The 20,142-nt window shown below is 31.5% G+C and overlaps 1 protein-coding gene across 2 annotated transcripts in view; it reads left to right on the top strand.

The window, feature by feature from the left end:
• Positions 1 to 20,142, top strand: part of LOC142332043 (transient-receptor-potential-like protein) — a 190,276-nt gene that overhangs the window by 124,410 nt on the left and 45,724 nt on the right. For both annotated transcript variants that reach the window (XM_075378148.1, XM_075378147.1), the window contains exon 14: positions 217 to 384. In XM_075378148.1, the coding sequence (XP_075234263.1) occupies positions 217 to 384 (168 nt within the window). The remainder of the gene's footprint in view (positions 1 to 216; positions 385 to 20,142) is intronic.

Below are 20,142 nucleotides of genomic sequence, written 5' to 3'. Positions count from 1 at the left end.
ATAATAAATGATCTGACTGCAATAGGTTAATTCAGTGTCAAAAATAATCTTACTGCATTAAACATGTCAAAAGCCCTATCTCCAGGATCACCAGACATCACTGATTCATGACAGTCGGGAAGATACTTCCTCTACATCTTTATGTAGAGGAATTCATTTTTAAATTCTTTACAAAATCACAAATAATATATTATTTAAATTTAATTTTTCTTTCAGGAACACGCAGATACAGAATGGAAATTTGCAAGAACAAAATTATGGATGAGTTATTTTGAAGAATCGGCAACCTTGCCGCCGCCATTTAATGTATTTCCAACGCCTAAATTGATTTTTAAATTATTAGGTATACGCAAAAAGGATAAATTAAGAAGACTGTCACTTAGAGTAAGTAATTACTTTTTAATATTTTCATTAAATTATCGGTAATTATGTAATTAAACTTATTTCAAATTTATATAAAGAAAATTCATAAGAGAAAAGTATGTAAATATGTGTGTGTGTGTGTGTGTGTGCGCGCGCGCGTGCGTGCGTGTTCTCATATGTATAAATAAAAGAGCTAACTATTATGTGTAGCAAAGATGTAAAACGTATTAATTCAAGATTTATACGGTAGCTGGTCGATTTCTTTCAGATTAAAAGCATACATTATTAGGAGACCACAAATTAAAGTTACTAAACACTTGAAAAATTATACACCAAATAACAACAAAAAAGATAAGCTATTAAAAATTAACAAAAATCCAAACTCCGGAAAAACCATTTCATTACAATCGATGTTTTTTAAATTATATCAACAAATCTATCGAAACAAAAAATATAAATATTTTTTTATTATTACGTAAGAGCACGAAGAAAATCGTTTGATTTCTGATTTATAGATAATTCTGTAGAGCGGTATTGGTTATCGAGGATCACGAGTTTTTAAATTATATTTTTTAATGATACAGCGTTTACATCAGATTGACAACATACTGTATATTCGTTTATACTTGACAGACGAATAGATTATGGAAAAACCAAAATTATTTTTAATTTTATAAAATCAATATTCAAACCGTACATATATATATATATATATATATATATATATATATATATATATATATTTTTGTAGCTTAATTTATTTGTCAAGTGATACCAGCTCACACCCGATTACAATCTTGTATACGATTATATACACTTTTATTGTATTAGATGAATTTAGTACAATTTTGAAATAGTTTTTAAAATATTAACAGTCGTCCAATTTAAATTACTTATTTATTAAAAAAATAAATATAATATATATTTTTTTCCGGGATTGGAAAAATTAAATAAAGATAACGTTAAAATAGGAAAAGATATCTCAGTAAATTGCCTAGGCTTTGCGGACGATTTAGCCCTACTATCCGAAAATATAGAAGAGGCCAGATACCAACTGTCAACACTGGAATAGTATGCAGGAAAAATCGGTCTAAAAATTTCATACGAAAAAACCGAAATTATGGTGAGAGACCAGCTATGCATAAGCAAAGTAAAAATAAACAATAATGACATAGAACTAGTAGAAAACTTTAAATATTTGGGGGAAAACATCACACACAACCTCAAAGAAAATCCAAACTGGAATGAAAGAATAAATAAACTCATCAAAGCCACAATAAAAACACAAAACATCTGTAACAAAAAATGCATGTCCATAAACACAAAAATAAGACATTATAACTCAGTTATCCGACCAGAAATACTTTACGGATGCAAAACCATATTTGGACCGTACCTGACAAGGTTTACCGAAAAACTAGAAAAGATTGAAAGACAAATTCTACGGCGATGCATCGGGAAAAACATTAAAAAAGACGGGATTTGGAGAATTATTCCAAACGAAGAGATTTACAAAACGATCATCCCGATAACTAATAAATTAAGAAAGAAGAGAATTTCCTTTCTAGGACGTATTTTCAGAACGGAAGAGACCAGACTTATCAGACAGATAATCGAACTTTTCTGGAATAAGAAAAGCAGACCGACCTGGTTATAAGAAGTACAGAAAGACATGGAGGAATTGGACGTAACCCGTGAAAACCTAAAAACGAAAACCGGAAACTATGAGAAATTAAAAAATAAAGAAACAAGATTCCTATTAAAACCCAAGAAAACAATAAGCCGGGTGTACTCTGAACAATAAAGGGCAAGAAGATCAGAAACCCTTAGAAATTTCTGGCAAAAAATATAAGCTGAAAAACAACAAATCAGCAAGAAAAGAAAGAACTTGCCAAAAAAAAATGAACTAAAGTAATCCATTATGATCTTAAAAGTAAAAAAAAAAAATAAATAAATATATATATATATTAATTAACTAACATTCAAATTTATTTTAATATAATTTGTTAATTTTTTCAATATTTCAGAAAGGAATGTAATGTATTTACACCCCTTTTTAATGTATACTCCTCTCAGGTGTATTTTTGCACGTATGTTTGTTCCACCGTAGCAGCTCAACGGCCGAACCGATTTTTTTAGATGTATGACCCCGCGTTGGAATCCTTACTCCCGGGCGTGTCATTTGGCTATAAAAATATGTGTATATGTATGTACATATATCTATATGTAGTAGTGGAGGTTTGCCTGTTGAAACACAAACTTTTATGAATTGTGAGTCTCTATCACTCTGTGAGCTGGATTTGAACTGAATGATTCGAATGAATAATATTACAAAGATAATACAATTAAATTTACGTTAAATGAAGTAAAATAATATAAAAAATTTAAAAAATTTCTGTTTACCAATAACAAGCTTCCCGTGAGGACTGCGTGTGAGACTACATTGGTGAGCCGAAGCGAGCACCTCGTGCGAGGCTAGACCGATCATCACCATCAACTGGTAATAAACGGCGAACCGCTTGGGGCGCTGTATTGGAAGGTCCAATGGGGTGCTCTTATAATATCTCTGCAAAAAATCGTCCGATTCTCAAAATTCAGACGGAGTATTTGTTAGTAGGTTGAAAGGTAACTCCCGATCTAACAGATCACGATTATTCGAAAATGTTGTTATATATTCGCAATAGACCTTCCGATTTTTAAAATTCAAACGGGGTTTTTCTTTTTAATTAAAAATGATTGCTATTCAGAAGTCTTTAATATAGGAAAATTACTATTCTGAGACCCCAGACTGCATTTGAATAGTTTCGTTGAATGACAAAATTTTCTTTAAATTAGAAATTAGACAACCTTAAATGCCTATTATTTCTGTAACATGAAAAACATATTTAAAAATCGATTTATTGTCAAGTTCAAATTATTCATTTATAATTTTTTTTTTTATTATTTTAATTACTTAAAAGAAGATGTCAATTCAACTCTTGTGGATTATTTTTGGAAATAAATAATCCAACTTATAATATATCAACTTTTAACTGTCAACTTTAAAATAAATATTTCACAATAAAAAAAAAAAAAAAAAAAAATGGTTTTAATCTAAAAATATGAGTTTGATAAAAGACTTTTAAATGAATAGATAAAAATATACACTTTATGAAACACATTGAAAGCAATAAAAAAATTTCATGTCAAAACTTGACCTTTTTACCGCAGCTTTTCAACCCCGTCTTTCATCTTTATTCCTTCCAACGGGACAAAAATGAATAAGAACCCTTTTTTTTAACATAAGCCATATTTGTAAATATATTTTTTACAAAAAAAGGACAAGACTATAGGTGTTTTTTTTCCAATAAAATTACCATGATGTTTATTTGCAATTTTTTTGAAATATTTCCATTTTAGATACTTATGTATATATAAAATTTTCAGAAATTTCTTTTGATAACGCTGTCATAACATAAAATATTGATGGTTACCTTAATTATTATTATTAATAATAGAAATTATTTTTAATTTAATTAGTGAAAATAGGAACAAAATTGTCAAAGTAGACAAATTTTCAATCATATCCATTATAAACCGAATCAAATAAATCTATCATTCTGTTTACAATAAAGGGCTATTATTACATTTATCTACTAAAAAGTAATACAATAAAGCTAATAACAATCATTAAAAAGATTTAACTGGCTGTCATTTTGAGATTTTCAAACTTATTTATTTTATACAAATTGTCGTCGAGTACTTGTACATCTACGAGGTGTGATCAAAAAATACGGTGAATGAATTTTTATAGCGGCAACTGCTGACGCTACATCTATATGCTGTAATTTGTCCGATAGCGTGATCAACTGAGACAGGCAGGGACAAGTTGTAACACGTTCGAGCTTGCCAGAGCCGCTAGAGTGAGGTTGTGTTTATCGTTTCTGTCGCGCTACATGGATTTTGAACAACGCATTAACATTAAGTTTTGTTTTAAGTTGCAAAAGAGTGCCAAAGAAGCTCACGAACGAAATGTTAGAATCGGTATACTGCGATAATGTGGTAACTTTGAAGACTGCGTACAAGTGGTATGACCGATTTAAAAACGGAAATGAGTCTGTTGAAGACGAGCAGCGTGCGGGACGTCCAGTAACCTCAAAAACAGTTGAAAATGTGCAAAAAGTGGAAACAACGGTTCGTTCAAACAGGCGAATGACTATTCGAGAGCTATCGGAAGACCTTAACATCTCGTACGGATCCGTTCAAAGCGAAACGACGTACGAAGAAAGCGACCAGAAAAATGGACCAATGGCTTCCTTCTTCACCACGACAACGCGCCGATTTACACCTCGCTTCTCATTCGCGAGTTTTTTGCCGAAAAAAGTGTTCCTGTCTGTCCACATCCGCCATACTCACCGGATTTAGCACCATGCGACTTTTGGCTCTCCCAAAAATTAAAACTTTGCTTAAAGGAAAACGTTTTGACACCATTGCTGACACTGAGAGGGCCACGACCGAGCAGCTGAAAGCCCTTCCGAAAGACGCCTTCCAGAAATTCCTTCAGTCATGGAGTCAACGTTGGGATAAGTGCATTGCTAGCCAAGGACAGTACTTTGAAGGAGATTAAATCGAATTCTATGTAACCTTATTACTTTTTTTAATAAAAAATTATTCACCCTATTTTTTCATCACATCTCGTAATTTCATTAAAATATCTCAATTCGTTCTTAAGATTAAATTTTTATTGAAAAACACAAAATGAAGGACAAAGGGAAAATGAAGCGAAAAAGGAATTTGTCCCGATGAATTTTTTTCATCTACTCTGATGTCCAGAATTTGTCTCTTAAATATGCCAACAGCTTCCGGGACACTCACTAGAATTAAAATCTATTTATAATTAAAATGAACACTTTCACAAAATTGTTAATTAAATATGATTAACTTAAACGAATCTACAAACGAAACATATATATTGTTTTGGTTTTTTAATAAAATATAAAACCATCCGCCTAATTCTGGACTGGTACCTCGATTCATTCACTCAAAAATTAATTGTTACAATGTATGCGTGTGACACACTGACAAGTCATTCTACTGAAAATAATTGAAATTCAGTATTATTACCAGAGGGTTATTTTAAACCGTATCCTATTTTTATCAATTAAATTAAATTATTATTTTGTTTTTACTGTTTTCATATATCGTAAAATATTATAAATTATTTCATTCTAAAATTTAGCGTATAGTACAAGAAGTAGACACAAGTTAATACCCAAAAAATTACAATGAAATTGTAAACCGTACGATAAATCTCGCAGATATTATTTCTTCTGCTCAAAATACAAATATTTCTGTAATATAAATAAAGCTGTTTCTAAGTGTTATAGTCATGATACCAAAGAAAGCAGGGACAGATAAATGTGAAGAATACAGAACAATCAGTTTAACTAGTCATTCATCAAAAATCTTAACTAGAATTCTACGCAGAAGAATTGAGAGGAGAGTGGAAGAAGTGTTAGGAGAAAAGCAATTTGGTTTCAGGAAAAGTATAGGGACAAGGGAAGCAATTTTAGGCCTCAGATTAATAGTAGAAGGAAGATTAAAGAAAAACAAACCAACATACTTGGCGTTTATAGACCTAGAAAAGGCATTCGATAACGTAAACTGGAATAAAATGTTCAGTATTTTAAAAAAATTAGGGTTCAAATACAGAGATAGAAGAACAATTGCTAACTGAACAGGAACCAAACAGCAACAGTAACAATTGAAAAACATAAGAAAGAAGCCGTAATAAGAAAGGGAGTCCGACAAGGCTGTTCCCTATCTCCGTTACTTTTTAATCTTTACATGGAACTAGCAGTTAATGATGTTAAAGAACAATTTAGATTCGGAGTAACAGTACAAGCTGAAAAGACAAAGATGCTACGATTTGCTGATGATATAGTAATTCTAGCCGAGAGTAAAAAGGATTTAGAAGAAACAATGAACGGCATAGATGAAGTTCTACGCAAGAACTATCGCATGAAAATAAACAAAAACAAAACAAAAGAATGAAATGTAGTAGAAATAACAAAGATGGACCACTGAATGTGAAAATAGGAGGAGAAAAGATTATGGAGGTAGAAGAATTTTGTTATTTGGGAGGTAGAATTACTAAAGATGGACATTAAATTAACAACATTTTTATTTATATTAGCAGAAATGTTTGTTTTTTGAGCGTAAGAATTTACTTTTCTTTCTTTTTCCTGTTTAACCTCCGTAACTACCGTTCAGATAATACTTCAGAGGATGAAATGTATGAGTGTAAATGAAGTGTGGTGTTGGTGGAATATATAAAACAAATTATTAGGGATGTAAGATGTAGGGGGTATTCCGAAATGAAACGACTAGCGCTAGATAGGGAATCTTGGAGAGCTGCATCAAACCAGTCAAATTACTAAAGACAAAAAAAAGTAATAGTGTTTAGTTTTTGTTAGTTTAAATAGCGTTTTGTTAAGTTTTTTATTATTCTCTTCTTTTGAGTAAGATAAATCTTTATTTCTAATTCAACAAAATATAAGGATCTTGCGTAAAAATTTTGATTTATTCTTAAATGAAATTATTGTTTAAAATTATTTTCTAAATAATAGTATTAACCGAGATATGGATTAATTAAATAATTATCAAACTGATGGATATAATCTTTACGCCAAATGTAACGAACATATAGAGCTTTCTTTTTCCTCTGTATAGGCCTCCGGTATTACCGTTCAGATAATACTTCAGAAGATGAATGAGGACGACATGTATGAGTCTAAAATGATGTATAGTCTTGTATCTCAGTTCGACCATTCCTGAAATGTGTGTTTAATTGAAACCCAACCACTAAAAAGAACACCGGTATCCACGATCTAGTATTCAAATCCGTGTAAAAATAGCTGGCTTTACTAAGACTTGAAATAACAAAGAGGGACCACTGAATGTGAAAATAGGAGGATAAAAGATTATGGAGGTAGAAGAATTTTGTTATTTGGGAAGTAGAATTACTAAAGATGGACGAAGCAGGAGCGATATAAAATGCCGAATAGCACAAGCGAAACGAGCCTTCAGTAAGAAATATAATTTGTTTACAACAAAAATTAATTTAAATGTCTGGAAAAGATTTTTGAAAGTATATGTTTGGAGTGTCGCTTTATATGGAAGTGAAACTTGGACGATCGGAGTATCTGAGAAGAAAAGATTAGAAGCTTTTGGAATGTGGTGCTATAGGAGAACGTTAAAAATCAGATGGGTGGATAAAGTGACAAATGAAGAGGTATTGCGACAAATAGATGAAGAAAGAAGCATTTGGAATATTATATATTATAGTTAAAAGAAGAGACAGACTTATAGGCCACATACTAAGGCATCTTGGAATAGTCGCTTTAATAATGGAAGGACAGGTAGAAGGAAAAAATGTGTAGGCAGGCCACATTTGGAATATGTAAAATAAATTGTTAGGGATGTAGGATGTAGAGGGTATACTGAAATGAAACGACTAGCACTAGATAGGGAATCTTGGAGAGCTGCATCTAACTAGTCAAATGACTGAAGACAAAGAAAAAGAGAAAAATACTAAGATTTGAACGCTGCAACTATCGACTTCCACATCAGCTGATTTGGGAAGACGCGTTCACTACTAGACCAACCCGGTGGGTTGAGAGAAAAGATATAAGAAAAAGAAAAGAAAATACATAAGAAATGATATCTCTGAGACTCTTACCGTACGATTTACAATTTCATTGTAATTTTTTTTTATATCACTGCGTTTTGTTAGATTATTTTTATTTTCTTATGAATTACTGATTGTTATCTCATGGATTTATAATTAAAATTTATTCCCTTTCTAGCAGAAACAAACTGAATTTCACGGCCAATTTTTTTTGTTGATAGTCTTATTATTTACTTCATACCATATTTTTCCCTTTTTTAATAAAACTAATGTAATGATATATACGAATCGAAAATCCGTGATTATTACTGATTATTACTTTGTACGTGTAACCCTAGATTTTTATCGTTGAATTCGATTTTACCAATCGATTTTATTTCTCTTTTATTTATCCTTTTTTAATAAAACTAATATAATCTCTTGTAAACTAATACTTTTTTTTTTAAAAAAAGAAGTGATGGGAATTAAAAAATTGTTTCATCTTCAGTACTTTCATTTAAATAACAGCATTTACTATTAAGATAAGCTGTAGTAGATTTTCTTTTAAATTTTATTATTTTAAATACATTATAAAGTTTATGTACTCTACCATGTACTATCAAATACTGCTATCTAGCGGCGCGATTCGTAAAGGTACATTAAAATAATGAATAAAATGACATTCGAGTCCCGCGGTTCATCAAATAGAGGCGAGGAAGTCAAACGACCTACTGTTACAGTTCTAAATATGACCTAACCTAACAGTGAAATGAAAATGGGGGAAAAATAAACGTGAAAACATTATATTTCAGTTCAGTTAGATTTGCAATAAAAAATACTTTCAAAAAATACCTCGAATTTTGTTAGACAACTTTTTTTTCAATTGATGAACCGCGGGACTCGAATGTCATTTTATTCATTATTTTAATGTACCTTTACGAATCGCGCCGCTAGATAGCAGTATTTGATAGTACCAGGTAGCATACAAAAGTTGTCTAACAAAATTCGAGGTATTTTTTGAAAGTATTTTTTATTGCAAATTTAACTGAACTGAAATATAATGTTTTCACGTTTATTTTTTCCCCCATTTTCATTTCACTGTTATGTTAGGTCATGTTTAGAACTGTAACCGTAGGTCGTTGACTTCCTCGCCTCTTACCGATGAAGTTCTAACGAAGTCCGTGATATAAAAAAATAAACTAAGATAAATTTAATTTGTCCTTAGAATCAAAAAAAGTGATGACTGAAGTTAATGAAGCTAAAATCATCTCCTTAACGTGTCATTCTTTTCCTATAGTTAAAAATTAGTAATCTCAACCAGAAATATTAATATTAATATTAACCAAAGATATTAATATTGTTATAACTGAACTGTTTTTATTATAAACACCTCTTTAACCGTAGTGTATGTGAGAAGGAAGGTCACATATCATATTTTATAAGGTACCTTTTTACGTTTAGTATTTTACCTATAAATATTCACGATTATACGAGTACCTTTTATGCAACCAACGGTTTAAGAAATTTATAAACAGCAGTTTCCAAACAGCTTGGCGCAACATTTTAGTATATTTTCAATTAATATTACCAAACCTTATGATAAATGCAGAGTTCTCATAAAAGAATGGTGCGGTATCAGTAATTCATAGGAAGATTGTAGGGAAATTTCTAAATGTATATTGGTATCCCTGAAAGCCTCCAACCCAAAAGTTTGTTTATCAGCAGTTACCAATCACAATGTCAGTTCTTGTATTGTTGTTGCGCTGAGTTTAGTGAGTTACTATGTTCGCGGATAAAGACAAAATAAAGTGTGTAAAATAACTAAAATAACTAAAGTGTGACAAAATAACTAATTAGACGATCGGCAATTAGAAGTCCTGGGAAGTCCATCCCCCGTCGAAGCGTCGAATTAGGTATTCCAAAATCAACAGTTCACAAAGTTTTACATAAAAAAAAACTGAAATTACACGCTTATAAAATCCACATACTGATAATCATTTTTTGACGATATAATTTTTACAGACGAAGCTACATTCCATGTGGATGGATGCGTTAACAGACACAATTCACGAATATGGGGCTCTGAAAACCCACACGCAATTATTGAGATACAACGCGATTCGCCTAAAGTTAATGTTTGGTGTGGTGTAATGAAAAATCGTGTAATAGGGCCTTTCTTCTTTGCTGAAAAAACAATTAATGGATTTGTGTATCTTGACATGTTAACCGATTATTGCTTTCCTCAGCTGCATGAACTCGAAAACATTCATCGACTTCATTTCCAACAAGATGGTGCTCCCCCGCACTTGGTCACGGACGGTCAATACATTGTTCACGGACGATTTGAACGAAAAATTTGGAGATCGATGGATAGGCCGGCAAGGACCCGTACTTTGGCCTCCAAGGAGTCCAGACCTGACACCTTGCGATTTTTTCTTGTGGGGGCTACATCAAAAGCGTTGTTTATACACAAAAAATTCGCGACCTAAACCGCTTAAAAAACAGGATTAATGAAGCAATGACAACCATTGACGAAGAAATGTTAACTAATGTTTGGAGAGAAGTTGAGTATCGTTTGGACATTTGTCGAGCGAGTAAGGGCGCACATTTTGAAATTTATTAATTATGGAAAAAATGTTTGAGACGACAAATTTGGAAAAAAAACATAAACTGTAAGTAATTCTGTTTAATTTAAACCATGTTCAAAACCGCACCATTCTTTTATGATAACCTTGTATGTATTTTATTATCACATTTGTATATATTTTAACTGAAAATAATACGTTAAATATATATTCATTCTACGGAAAACTCAAAATACAAACACTATTAATTATAATTGTTATAAATGCGTTAAGCACTTCGGTCGTTATGCTTGTACAGAAAAAGAATGCCCGTACTTATTTATATCTATTTCTTCGTACACAGGGTTACACTAAAGATGCACTCATCGGCTTTAAAAGTAGTAAAATGATCAGTACTTCACCCCGGAACTGAAAACAAGGAAGAAATTATCAAGAATAAAGAAACAAGGTTTGAAAGATAAGAAAGTTTGTCTATCCTCAGAGGAACTGTAGCGTAAGACAAACGACTTCCACTCACAAGAAAAATCACGAACCACCTCCATTCAACGTGTCTCAATTCTGACCTAAATCACTGAACAGATCAGAAAACTCATTAAAAGTCAGTGTTATTTCACTGCAGTATCGTATTATTGATCGTAAATTTTTTATCGTTTATTTTAAATACATACTGGAAAAGAAACTTAATTACACGTGTAATACGAGTATATTGGACATTTTATCGGAATAATGTACTGTAATTATATATAACATGGTTATCAAACTGGAATACATACGCGCAGTGTTTATCCTTAATGAAGAAAAGGGTAATTGAAAAAATAAGGAAAATTCTGAGAAAGATCTTAGGACCTAAAAAAAAACAAGAAGGATATAGAAAAAGAGGTAACAAAGTAATTTATTTGGAAAATGAAAAGCTATCAGACAAAATGAGAAGAGTAAAATATTATAAATGTTTTTCCAGATGCGTTAGGATAGATTAATTATTGAACGTTCCAAATCATACCAAAATAACTAACAAACGGATAAAAAAAATTCAAAAAGACATAGAAATGGGAATTAAAAGGGATGACAAAATGGAAAGGAAAACTTTTAAAGAAAAGATTAAGAAATTTAAGCGTTTATAATAAGTAGAAAAATCAGAAACACCTGGTAAGAAGAAAGAAAAAAACAATTTAGTGAAAAAATGAAAAAGAATGAAGGAAAAAAAAGAAGAAATCACAAACTTATTTCACGAGATCCAAAAATGGCAAAGAAGAAGAAAATTATTTTCTGTTGTATACCTGTGACACAAAACGGAAGATGTTTACTGTGCCCATTTAATTTTTAAAGGGAGAAACTCATCCATCCAGATTTTTGTGACTTAAAGAAGTATTCAAGTGAATTCGGTCGTGTAGATGCAGTACTAAATAATTCATTTAATTTAATAATTACTATAAAAACAAATTTAGTGCCTTTAATTGGGTATTTAATTTATTTTTATAATGAAGAAAGAAGTTTGCTAAGTTTATCAAACAGACTGTTATTGTAAGGATTCAAACAAAGAGAAAAAAAGAGAGAAAAATTCTGAAAAAAAATTTGCAATGTGTTTATGGAGAAGAATACAAAGAAAATGATAAGTGTAAAATTCAATAAAAAGAAATGAAACAAAAATGATGAAGAATTAAAAAATTAAAAAAAAAAAAACTTCCTACAATGAAAGCAGATTAAAATAGGAATTTCGTAGAGTGAAATATTGAAAGAAGAAACACTGAAATGAAAAAGTGAAAAAGAAAAGAATGGAATGCTGGAATAAATGAAAATAAAATGGGAAAAAAAGAAAAATGAAAAAAAATGCTGGGAATGATTATTGACATCAAAGAAGAAAAAATGATAAAATAATGAATGAACAAAAATGATCAGAACCGAAAAAAATTTGAGGATGACAAAAACTGATAAAAAAGTAAATATAAAAAAATTAAACTGATAATAAATTGGCTGTATTACTAAATATATATCCCCCATTATTTAATTTCCTTTTATGTATACTCAGAGGTTTGCTTGAGGTTTACATTCCTGAACTTGAGAACCGCCTTTGTAGAGATTAATGGTGGGTGGATGTTGGTGTGTTGCCAACTTTATTAGCCAGCATTGTAGTCTCTTATTTACTGCAACTCAATAGAGCATCAATCTTGCCTGTGAAATCCTTATACGACATTCCTCTCCAGAGTTGTTTGAAAAACAAAACCGGTAAATGATATGCATAAAGTAAAAGAATATATTGTACATTAAATCTAAGAAAAGAGTAATCGCTCATATATGCGATTATTGGTGGATGCCGGTGTCCTTTGGTGGTTGGGTCTTAATTAACCACACGTCTCAGGAGTGGTCAGCCTGAGTCTGTTCAAGACCACATATTTACTGGTATATTTACACTTACACAATAGATTGCAAACACACACCGTGGCATTTCTGCAAAGTACTGTTGACATCATATCACGGTGCTGTTACTATGTAACCTGGTATTACACAAAAAAATAAAAATAAAATAATATCTCGACCGAACTCTATTTATTAATTGTTGATACTTAAAAATTTGGAATTGGTGTTGATAAAGATTTTTCATCCATTAATGTAACTTATTATTATGAATACTGGGGATTAATTGACGATGATCTGTAAATATCTTCTTTTTTTTTTTCGTCTTGTCATTTGACTGGTTTGATGCAGCTCTCCAAGATTCCCTATCGTGCTAGTCGTTTCATTTCAGTATACCCTCTACATCCTACATCCCTAACAATTTGTTTTACATATTCCAAACGTGGCCTGCCTACACAATTTTTTCCCTTCTACCTGTCCTTCCAATATTAAATATCTTTATAGATCTAAAAAAGATTTTTTATTTTTTATTGGATGATAATGTGCCCTTCACTGGGTTAAATTTAATAGTAGGGATTTTCTCAGAAATACGTACGGTTTAATCAGGACCAGATCTAAAATGTTGTATACCTTACTCATTTATTCAAGGTAACTGGCTGACACCTGCTTACTAACCCCGAGTCAACTGAGATTTAAATCTAAAATGTTCCAAATGAAAGACAAATGACATTAATACTCCACCATGGAAGTCAGCAAAATTTAAACAGATATTAACTTAAATAAATAACCGCTTATCATTTATTTATTACCGAAACAATAAATTTTATTAATCTTCCCTTAATAAACAACATTCTTACCTTTAAGCTAAAGAACAACCGGTTTCAAATTTTAAATTTAAATTCACCATTAAATTATGAAATAGTAATAATATTTGATTATAGTAATAATTACAGTAAAAATATTTATTCAATTAAAAATAAATTTCATATTATTTCAAAATAATAAATTAAAATATTGTTATTGAAAAAATATCTATTTTGTAGTATTTATATTTTAACAATGCAATTACGTAAGACAATATATTATTTTTATACAAAATTTCCCAAAAAAAACACATGCTATAAATTTCCAAAACAAAAATATTCTTCATAATAAAATTATTCTTTCTATAGATAAAACTGATATTTCAAGTTAGTTCATAAGTTTACTCATAGATAGCGGAAACATACAGTGTTATAAAACATAAACAATCAACACCCCCTGTTATAAAATAGAAAATTTTAATATAGCTTATTGATACTTTTCCATTAAACCATAATGAAAATTTATATATATATATATATATATAAAACTTTTGAAAATTCAAATAATTCATCAACATATTTACCACATTAATAATTAATTTCAAAAAACAACTTACCCACCAAACACAGTAACAAAAAAACCTAAAAATAAATAAATAAAACCAGTAGTCTAAGGTTGTAGAATCCCACATCATAAATTGGTACATAATTCTATAACTGCATCAACAAATAACAAAAAAAGAAATAAAAACTTAAAAATTTAGAAAATTTTAACACTCTAACAACCACAAAATTTGTAACACCACTTGTTTCCATTATTGGAATGGAACATACGGCCACTATAGATTGCAGAAACATAACTTCATTTATAAAACAGAAAATTTTAATGTAACTTATTGAACACTTCTCCATTAATCTTTAATGAAAATTTCAATCATTCAAATAATGAAATAATAATTACATCAATCCAATAATCGCAGTGTAGTTGTGTTGTTACAAATTTTGTGGTTGTTAGTGTTATATTTTCTAAATTTGTAACTTTTTATTTCTTTTTTGTTATTTGTTAGTGCAATTACGGAATTATGTACCGACTGATGATGCAGGATTCTGTGAAAGTTGACTATTGGTTTCAGTTTTTTTTTTGTTTTGTTACTGTGTTTGGTGTTAAGTAGTTATTTTTTAATGTGTGTGTGTGTATATATATATATATATGTGTGTGTGTGTGTGTGTGTGTGTGTGTGTGTGTGTGTGTGTGTGTGTGTGTGTGTGTGAATATTATTTCAATGAAATCAATCTTTTTAAGTTATTCCTCTGTACTGCTAAACTTCATTATAGATTCTATTAAAATAAACCACCTAGTAAAAAGTATTGAGTTAAGACATATATTACCTTAATTTTATCATGAAAGTACTTTTGCAGAATCCCATATCGTCAATCATGATTCAATTCATTGATTAAACTACAGCATATTAAATAAACATATTAAAAATACTAAAATAAACCATGCGCATGGTGTAATGTTTGCTACATTATTATAATATTATAATGAAACTGCATATTAATTCATTATGTTACATATACAATAAAACATTTCTGAATGGAGTTTGATTTCATTCATTTTCCAATTCATCATTACTAACTGATTTTTATAAGACAGTTCTCTATCCTGCCTTCTTATACAAATTAAATGGTCTCATGCCGTATTAAACAAACCACCATGAAGAGGCGGTGCGAGAGTCAAAAAATTACAAACCAGGCTTAGGAGCCTCTATGTCACATAACCTATAAATGGAAACTGCGTGAAACTTCCAGCCGTGAAAGTGACCGTTTTCGCAATTAAATTTTGTTAAAACTATAAAAAGCTAGACAACATCCCACACCGTCCCACGAAGAGAATATAATTTAATTTAGTCAGTAAATGCGACTCCCTCTGGAGAACGAGGCGCATTTCTCCCTTCAAATAACTAGGGCTTCGTTAGGGGCACTCCTGCTAGCCGATAGGTTGCTGGTATCGAAAGGACTTCAGCGGATGGACTGAAGGGGAATCGCCGGGATTACTAGGCTCAAAAGCTTAGTCTCTCACGGTCAGAACCAGTAAATAAATTTCATGCTGGTCCATATGGATAGGAACGCAAATTACCAAATCCATCCATAAATAAAAGTTAAAATTTATAACCGCCATTAAATAACCAATGAAATTCGCCCGATAATAGAAAGATACAGCAGCAAAGGACATTGTCCAGGTTCTGCGATCTGTAGGGAGAAATATTGAAACTCCCACCATTCTTGCGTTCCGTTCCGTTCCATTATACAAACTGATGACTTATCCCCTATTTCTAAGCCTTATATAATCCTTTTTTTTCCTACATTTCACTCAAAATTTTAAATATATTGTTCTATATTATCAAATGCCTTCTCGAAACCTACAAATACTATGTAAGCGGCTTTATTCTTCTCAATACTGCTTTCTAAGATTAATCAGAAAGCCAGAATAACCTCCCATATACCCATACTCTTTGTAAAACCAAACTGGACTTCATATACTTTTCACGAATAATTTTATACATCAGTAAAATATCCTACTAAAGATGTGATGTTGGTTTAACAATATGTTAGTTTCTACACTTACCTATTCTGGTTAGCCTTTTTTTCGTTTCTGGTAAGAATTACATTCTTTTTTAAGAATGTACTAAGAGTACTTTTCTATTTTCATAAATGCAACATACTAATCTATAAAGTCGTATGACTTCTATTAAATTGTCTTACAGCTTTTCAAACTCAAAATAATCTTTATATATCATTAACAATGTCATTTTCTCCTCTCTAAACCACATTTGATAATTTTTCATTTCTGTATATCATTTTACAGATTCCACTAATGCTTAATTATTCTTATCATCCAAACAATGATTTTTACATTCATACTTCTGATACATTTTTGTTTCATTTCAATGTATAACAATAAAACATAACTATCCACCAAACGTGTAGGTAATGCTTTTGCAAATATCTGCATTTCAAGACTTCCATATGCAAATAAAAAATAAGATAAAAAAAATAGAAATTTCTGGAAGATGTATGTATGTTGGCCTGTATTTTGATTAATACCGCTGAACTGCCTTAACATACATTCTTCAAAAATGGCTAAAAAAATTGCTATGATATTCAGTCTTATTACATTGTTGTAATACTGTTAATGTATGTCCTGCATGGGGATTTATAGTACAGTATCCTACTCTCCCTTCGATATCTCTTCTGTATGGTACAGGTTCTAGGTAGTTGGAAAAGTTGGAAAAAAAGGATAATGTTTACCATCAATCTGGTGTAATACCAGACGTATGGAATTGGTACAGTGAAGTATGAACAAGATAGACATTTATGCAACTCATAACACTGCTAGCTAGGTAACAAAAATATCTCTATCGATGATGGCGCCAAATAGGGTTAGAAGAGGTGAAAACTTACAAGATATGATTGCCCTGTAATGGGCACCACTGGAAATATGAATGCTGGACTATATATATATATATATATATATTGAATGGCTTTACAATTACACGAAAGTATCCACAATCATATGGAGATGTCCAAACTTGACAACCAGTCCAAAGCACTCGGAGTCATTTGATGTAGAGTCCCCAGATCACCGTCAAATCCTCAAAGTGAGCACTCTGTAACAATAAGTTGGCTGCTCCTCCACTCCACAATTGCAGTCAGCAGATGGGCAGAAACTCCACCTCTTCAAGGTGTAACCACACCTCCCTTGACCCATCCTAATGCGGTTCAGCCTCGACCAGGTTTGACACTTGGAATCCCTCAACCTTCTTTGTTGGATCTTGAACCAGGTGAGCATTGTTGGGTGGACTTTAATTCCAGCATTGTCGCCACTTGGAGGCCACATCAAAAGAACTGATAGATCAGCCCAGGGTGGTTTGCGTGACCTCAGCCAAGTTGTTGGTAGATCTTGAGGGCATCATACAAGGAAGAGTTCTTATGAGAAGTGATTATCCTGAGCAAGTCTAACTTAGCTGCCTTCCTCCTCAGAACTTGCAGAGCAATATTAACCAGGACAAGCAACCACTGAATGGGAGTAGATCTAACAGTACCAGTGATAATCCTCATGGCTTCATTGAGCTGCACATCGATCTTTGTTGTATGGGCACTGTTTTCCCACGCAGGGGTGCAATATTCACCAGCTGAATACACAAGAGTGAGTGCAGCAGAGCGTAAAGTGTTGGCGTCCGCACTCCAATTACTTCCGGCAATCTTGCGAAGTAGATACACTCTTGAGCCAAGTTTCTTAGATAACCTTATACACTGTTCTTTGAATGTCAAGAACTGATCCAGAATGATTCACAGATATATTGGATTGTAATTATGGAGCACTTTGATCCCATCAAAAGTCACATGTAGCTTCCTTAGGGTTTCTTTATTATTTAGATGGAATGCAGTAACCTCAGTCTTATTTGGATTACATTGAAGTCTCCATTTATGGAAGTAATCACTCAATTTCGTCAGATTACCTGTCAGCACACTCCCACAGTGCATAACATCCTCACTCTGGAAGACCAATGCTAGATCGTCCGCACTGTATTTTCATGGAATCCGTGTCTGGCTGTCATGGATACACAGGTTAAACAGAATGGGGGCCAGACTAATATCAATACTGTATTATAGAGAATTGTAACACATGAAAATTTATAATAGTGCAACCAAAATGATACCTTACTCTTTTCATCACAGAAGACAGATTTTATTTCTTAAATGTGTTTTTTTTGTCTTCAGTCATTTGACTGGTTTGATGCAGCTCTCCAAGATTTCCTATCTAGTGCTAGTCGTTTCATTTTGGTATACCCCCTACATCCTACATCCCTAAAAATTTGTTTTACATATTCCAAACGTGGCCTGTCACACAATTTTTTCCTTCTACCTGTCCTTCCAATATTAAAGCGACTATTCCAGGATGGCTTAGTATGTGGCCTATAGTCTGTCTCTTCTTTTAACTATATTTTTCCAAATGCTTCTTTCTTCATCTATTTGCCGCAATACCTCTTCATTTGTCACTTTATCCACCCGTCTGATTTTTAACATTCTCCTATAGCACCACATTTCAAAAGCTTCTAATCTTTTCTTCTCAAATACTCCGATCGTCCAAGTTTCACTTCCATATAAAGCGACACTCCAAACATATACTTTCAAAAATCTTTTCCTGACATTTAAATTAATTTTTAACTTAAAAAAATTATATTACTGACTGAAGGCTCGTTTTACCTGTGCTATTCGGCATTTTATATCGCTCCTGCATCGTCCATCTTTACTAATTCTACTTCCCAAATAACAAAATTCTTCTACCACCATAATCTTTTCTCCTCCTATTTTCACATTCAGTAGTCCATCTTTGTTATTTCTACTACATTTCATTACTTTCGTTTTGTTCTTGTTTATGTTCATGCGTTAATTTTTGCGTAGGACTTCATCCATGTCATTCATTGTTTCTTCTAAATCCTTTTTACTCTCGGCTAGAATTACTATATCATCAGCAAATCGTAGCATGTTAATCTTTTCACCTTGTACTTTTACTCCGGATCTAAATTGTTCTTTAACATCATTAACTGCTAGTTCTCTGTAAAGATTAAAAAGTAATGGAGATAGGGAACATCCTTGTCAGACTCACTTTCTTATTACGGCTTCTTTCTTCTGTTCTTCAATTATTACTGTTGCTGTTTGGTTCCTGTAAATGTTAGCAATTGTTCTTCTATCTCTGTATTTGAACCCTAATTTTTTTTAAATTTGAACATTTTATTCCAGTCTACGTTATCAAATGCCTTTTCTAGGTCTATAAATGCCAAGTATGTTGGCTTGTTTTTCTTTAATCTTCCTTCTACTATTAATCTGAGGCCTAAAATTGCTTCCCTTGTCCCTATACTTTTCCTGAAACCAAACTGGTCTTCTTCTACCACTTCTTCCACTCTCCTCTCAATTCAATTTAATTTAAATGTGTTATAAACCTAAAATAAAAAATTATTTAAAAAATTTGTCAGGCCATTGGTTAATTCCATCTTTGCACGTTAGTACTAATATAACTTGAAATCAGGCTCCATCTTTTAGAATCCAATAACTTCTTACACAACAACATAGTCCATTCACTTTAGTACATAATTTAATCTTAGATATTAAAGATAAATTAACATAGCAATGTTTACAAATGTAATTATTTTCATTTTTTTGTTGCAAACCATCAGATATATAATTCAAAATATTTCCACCTTTTTCCATTCCTTAATTTCTGTAAATATTAACAAATTTATTTGCTTTCATATTATAATTTTAGTTATCAATTATTAATGTATACATTCATTAATATTAACCACACTTTACATCATGTACCTCA

Source organism: Lycorma delicatula, chromosome 11 (genome assembly GCF_047948215.1).
Source record: "Lycorma delicatula isolate Av1 chromosome 11, ASM4794821v1, whole genome shotgun sequence".
Taxonomy (NCBI): Eukaryota; Metazoa; Arthropoda; class Insecta; order Hemiptera; family Fulgoridae; genus Lycorma; species Lycorma delicatula.
The sequence above is the reverse complement of the archived record's forward strand: the minus strand, read 5'-3'. Positions and strand labels throughout refer to the sequence as shown.